The sequence below is a fragment of the Aplysia californica genome, unplaced genomic scaffold (genome assembly GCF_000002075.1).
Source record: "Aplysia californica isolate F4 #8 unplaced genomic scaffold, AplCal3.0 scaffold00111, whole genome shotgun sequence".
Taxonomy (NCBI): domain Eukaryota; kingdom Metazoa; phylum Mollusca; class Gastropoda; order Aplysiida; family Aplysiidae; genus Aplysia; species Aplysia californica.
In genome coordinates, this window is record NW_004797381.1 from 1,258,689 (window position 1) to 1,264,380 (window position 5,692).

General features: G+C 42.7%; 1 protein-coding gene across 1 annotated transcript in view; it reads left to right on the top strand.

Annotated features, from left to right (window-relative positions):
- The first annotated feature begins 4,410 nt into the window (after nt 1-4,410).
- LOC101855781 overlaps nt 4,411-5,692 on the top strand; it is a 3,314-nt gene continuing 2,032 nt past the window's right edge. Inside the window, exon 1 of the mRNA XM_005095692.3 lies at nt 4,411-4,471. Within this exon, the coding sequence (XP_005095749.1) occupies nt 4,462-4,471 (10 nt within the window). The 5' untranslated portion in view covers nt 4,411-4,461. The remainder of the gene's footprint in view (nt 4,472-5,692) is intronic.

A 5,692-nucleotide genomic window follows, 5' to 3' on the forward strand; every position in this document is an offset into this window, starting at 1 on the left:
GAAATTGAAAGATTGGTGTCATAGTTGACAGCCTCAAGCTTGTTAAACATAAAAGTGAAATGAGAACAATTGATTGCCCTATAACGAAATTAGTAATAACTATACTCAGGAGCTGTTCGCTATTTTAGAGTAAAAAGTTCATTGCTTGGCGAACAGTAGAGGTAAAGGTAAAATCGTCCTGCTATTTCAGTCCCCCCCCCCCCCCCCCCACACACACTTTCCTTGTATCCGGTTTCCTCTGAGACCACCGCGGGCCCAGCAAGAAGACAAACTGTGAAAGTGATAAGAATAACACCCAGTGCCCATTGGCACGATCGGTTCGGTTTCCTAGCCAGATTGAGAACGCAAAGCGATTGTTGTGGCACAAACCGAACGTCCGACTCGTCGCCTAAAAAACACACGCGCTTGTTTTCGGGCGACAAGTCGGGCGATCGGTGGGCGATCGGTTTGTCGCTCCCTTAATGGGCACTTCGTATTAGCTTTAGTCCTATATTCTGAACTTGCTTGACCCAGTACGCACATACTTTGGGGCCACATTTGGGTCGCCATGACGGCATGCGCGACGAAGGCTTTGAACTTATTTTGATTAAAAGTGGGCTGGTCGAAACAGACTTCACCCCCACATTTTCTTCGCTTTTGGACAGGCTGTCAAGCACATCTTCTTTCTGGTATTATGTAGCCTGTTACAGCAGTGAGACATTCAATTCCAGTCCCAAAAAACTGAAGGGAAAACCCAGACAAGCGAAACAAACCACGTCAGCTAAATTCTGTAAGATTTACGAGCGTACGGGAGACACAAACTGGGTAATGCATCTTAAGCACGTTTACACGCAACGATAAATTGTGTCAGATTCGTTGTATGCGAAAACTGTCCCTTTTATCGAGCTGTGTGGTCTGTTTAAACAGTCCAATCTATCGTGCAGTTTTCTTTCTATCAAGGAGATTCCTAGTCATTGACTTGACTGCAGATGTGCAGCGCACCGGGTGACCTTGATACGCAACTTCACCATTGACGATCAACTAAATAATAAAGTTGTTAAAATTTTCATAATAACGTATTAAATCAGGTTCCTCGGGAGCGAATTTGTTTATTCTGAGACGCTGATTCCGAATATGAAATCATTTTTTACCCTCGATAATTATTTTTTAAATATTGAGCCCAGAAGTTTAATCCTGAGGGGCGGCAAATTTTAAAGGGATTCTACGTCACAGCGCGTCTCCCCCAAATCTATCTGACCGTGATCGCACGGAAAATATCAAGCAGCCCTTAATTTCTCGATCGAGTCTCCAAGCCATCGTGCAATCATCCAAACTTAGTACAATTTTGTGGTTACATCTGACAATTTGTATCATGATCGATAGATCGTCCAGTTTTTGTACAGTTTATCGTTGCGTATAACCGGGGCTTTAGGCTATGGGTATGTTAAAGCCTACCGGAACAGGGAACCAAGAACTGAAAACGTGGTGAAAATAATTAAAACCTGTGATAGCAAAAGCCAGGAGAAAGTTTTGGAAGAGACTGACATTTGCCAACGGTACAGCAACTGTTACAATATGATCCACCTTGTGGAATTCTATGACACTGGGGATACATTTCTCTTGATGTTTGCCAAGATATAGTTTGTTCTTTAATGTTTGAAGACTTCACTGAAATAAACGTTGAAGATTTAGGCTATTTCAGTACAACAATCCCGACTTCAAAAGACTATTCACATAAGTCGTAAAGACCGTGGACAAGCTTTTTCGTCCGATTAAACAGTGGGAAAATTAGTACAATTAAATTGTTTACATCACAGTTTTTTATATATTTTAAACTAATCAAGCTGCACAGCCCTTAGCCTGAAGTCGAGCAATCTGTCGAACGGACGTCACAGCACGTGAGCACGTAAAGCGGAGTGAAAACTCATCATTAACCTCGGCTGTTCACTGATCCAATCGTTTGGATTGTTTACTCAACTACATTAGCGCACGTGGAGCGAGACTCTAAATTAGTTTTTTATGACTTCTTTTCTTTCATCACAGCAACTCAGAGAAGTCAGATGTGTAGTCTAGCTTTGGAATTTTGAATACTTTCTCAAAATAACGTTATTAGCTCGATGTTCCCTTGTAGGTTTTGTGCTTGAATTCGCTTGGTGTAAACGATTTGTTTGCACTGTGAGGGACAAGAAGTCATTCAAACACACTTTTACCACTCTTCAAAAGGTTGTGCTTCATTTCTACTCCCCTTTTCATAGAGAGGCAAAGAGAGGAGCTTTGTACGATAATATAGGGAATCCAAAAGAAAGAACTCGGCATGCCTTAGGTTTGAACGGAGGCACATTGTCAAGATGGATTCGTGTATGGCAGTAGGCAGAGATGGGTTGACAACACAGCTCACATCCGTGGTCCAGGCACTGGGAGTCAACAGGGGGACAGTCGCTGCTTGTCTGTGTGTAGGTGTTGGACAATCTGAACTGAAAAGATGTCAGAGTGCACGGGCATGCACTAGAGGTGGGCAAAATCAGGATCATCTATAAGGATAACCGGGTACTTCTCAATGAAACATTATCCGAATTCAGGCTCTTTCTTTCCTGACCCGTTGCCGAAGAGGGAGCACCCTTTTGCCGAAGCGGTTCATATCACAATATCTGCCGAAGAGGTGCACTTACATTTCCGGATTTTGCCAAAGCGACTCATTGACCAGCCCTAACATGCACAACATGCATGGAACGACTTACCAGAGTCATTAAGACTCAATTGCCAGCAAAGTGGCCATCGTATCACTGTCAATCCTGGGGTGGGCCCGACGGGTTGTTACAGGCTTCTGCAAGAGCTACGACCCCTCAGCGAATAACAGCAACAGTGTGTTGAACATTTCGGGGGCATTTGACGTCACATGACGTCAGCTGTGCAGCTGTGGTAGAAGTCGTGACAGGGCCAGTCATCAACTTTTATGTCATGTCTCTGTACTGCCAGGTAAATAATTAACATTAGATCTGAACTTGAGCATTGTTGTTTTGATGTTAACAGTCTTCTATTTTTGTGTTTTCTCACCATGTGTCAAGCCAATGCTGATAGGACTATCAGTAATGTCTGTTCTCTCCTGCTGTTGTCTTTTTCATTTTGTTCAAACGCTAGATTTACACGTATCGAAAGTAATTATATATTTTTGTCAGTTTATGTATTTCCATAAAGTATTCCTGATAAAGAGGCTAAATAATTGTCTAATGCAGCAGGTGGCAAGCAAAAGGCATGATTTCCATTTAATTCATTAAATGATTTGAATTGCTTATATCTATTTCACAATAGTGTGGTACTACAGGCCAAAAACTAAGGACTGAAGGGAAGTGAGTGTCCGCCGAGTGGTACGTACGAGCTCCCTAAACCCTCCTGCCAGAGGAACTACACCGGCACTTCAGCAGGAGGCACGGAGACCGAGGCAGCAAAGGTGTTGTGAGAACGGTCATTGGAGCTCGGCATGAGATACATAGGTTTTTTTTTATTGGTGACGGGGACACGAAGACCTTTGATGGCGTCGGTAGCTTAGTGGTTAGGTTATCGGGCTTGTAATCGTAAGATTGCGGGTTCGGGGTTCGAGCCTAAGCTCAGTCCGACGTTGTGTTCTTGGGAAAGGCACTTCACACGAACTTCCCACTTGGCTCGGTCCTATCGGAGACGGACGTTAAACTAGGAGGTCCCGCCCCTTAAATAACCTAATAGTGTTGATAGGGGTGTTAAACCGATACTATTTACCCATTTTTTCACGAAGACCTTCAACGCTATCACAGCTGTAGATCCGCATGGAGCTGGTCCGCCTGCCGACAAGGAGGGAGTGTGTGAACCATGTCTCCAAGCGTCCGAACACAGTGTTGTGGAACCTGGTATCAACCTGCAGCAAGCAGTCCGTGACACTTGGAGGGAACAAAAAAGAAAAATGGCGTCGGTGGCATAGTGGTCAGGCTCTCGGACTCGCAACTGTAAGGTTGTGGTTCGAATCCCGTCAGGGGCCCCACGTCGTGTCCTTGGGAAAGGCACTTTGCACACATTTTCCTCACTTCACCCAGGTGGAAATGGGTACCCGGCTATAGACAGTGAACGATCTTTTATGTTTGATAGTGTTTGAGAGCGTGAAATCCGCAGCTTGCACTGTATGCTTCCGAGGAAGCTGAGAATGTTTCTGAGTGTCCTCAGAGGGTCTGCTGGGGTAATAATAGTTGTAAAGCGCATAGAGCAAGCTCTTGAGCATGGATATGCGCTATATAAATGCAATTATTATTATTATTATTATTACTATTACTATTACTATTATTGTTATTATTATTATTATTATTATTATTATTATTATTATTATTATTATTATTATTATTATTATTATTATTACAAGGAGCCTTTTCTCAGGTAAAGTAAATGGTAATTCGTTCTCTTGTTTTTATATCTTCATTTCCAGGCGATTTACCTTTCCTCCAGTTGTGGAAGGTCAAGATGGTGGTTGGTAAGTTTCCCTGTAATTTTTCGAGTGTCGGTTTTGTTGGGGGGGGGGGGGGGGTCTTTTCTTTGTAGTAATAGTGCTGTTATTGTTAAGAACTTTTAATGTTTCATCTAATCTAAGCATGTAACATCACCATATATTTTTGGTCCTGCAGCGTAGCTCGTGGCAAACGTAGCTAAAGAAAAATGCTCATTTCGATATGATTTTCAGGTCCCGAGATTTTGTGTGTGCATATTCTTTGTAACCTAAATTTTGGGACATAGCGAAAATCAGATAATAAATATAAACTACTACTCCTGCTACTCCTCCTCCTCCTCTTCCTCCTCCTCCTCCTCCTCCTCCTCCTCCTCCTCCTCCTCCTCCTCCTCCTCCTCCTCCTCCTCCTCCTCCTCCTCCTCCTCCTCCTCCTGCTGCTGCTGCTGCTGCTGCTGCTGCTGCTGCTGCTGCTGCTGCTGCTGCTGCTGCTGCTGCTGCTGCTGCTGCTGCTGCTGCTGCTACTACTACTCTTACTCTTACTCTTACTCTTACTCCTCCTACTACTACTACTTACTATATACTACTACTATTACTACTACTATTACTACTACTATTACTACTACTTTTACTACTACTTTTACTACTACTATGTTACCACTGTTACGACTGTTACGACTGGTACGACTGTTACTACTGTTACTACTATGGCTGTTACAACTACTACTAATATTACTACTAATACTACTATTACTACTAATATTACTACTATTATTACTATTATTACTATTATTACTACTATTACTACTATTACTACTATTACTATTATTACTATTATTACTATTATTACTATTATTACTATTATTACTATGCTCTATGCGCTTTACAACTATTATTACCCCAGCAGACCCTCTGAGAACACTCAGAAACATTCTCGGCTTCCGCGGAAGCATACAGTGCAAGCTGCGGATTTCACGCGCTGAAACACTATCAAACTGACAAGATCGTTCACTGTCTATAGCCAGGTACCCATTTCCACCTGGGTGAAGTGAGGAAAATTTGTGCAAAGGGTCTTTCCCAAGGACACAAAATCGGGCCCCTGACGGGATTCGAACCCTCGACTTTACGGTTGCGAGTCCGAGAGCCTAACCACTAGGCCACCGAAGCCTATTACTACTACTAATAACATAAATACTACTACTACTACTACTACTACTATTATTATTACTATTAGTACTGTTACTATTACTA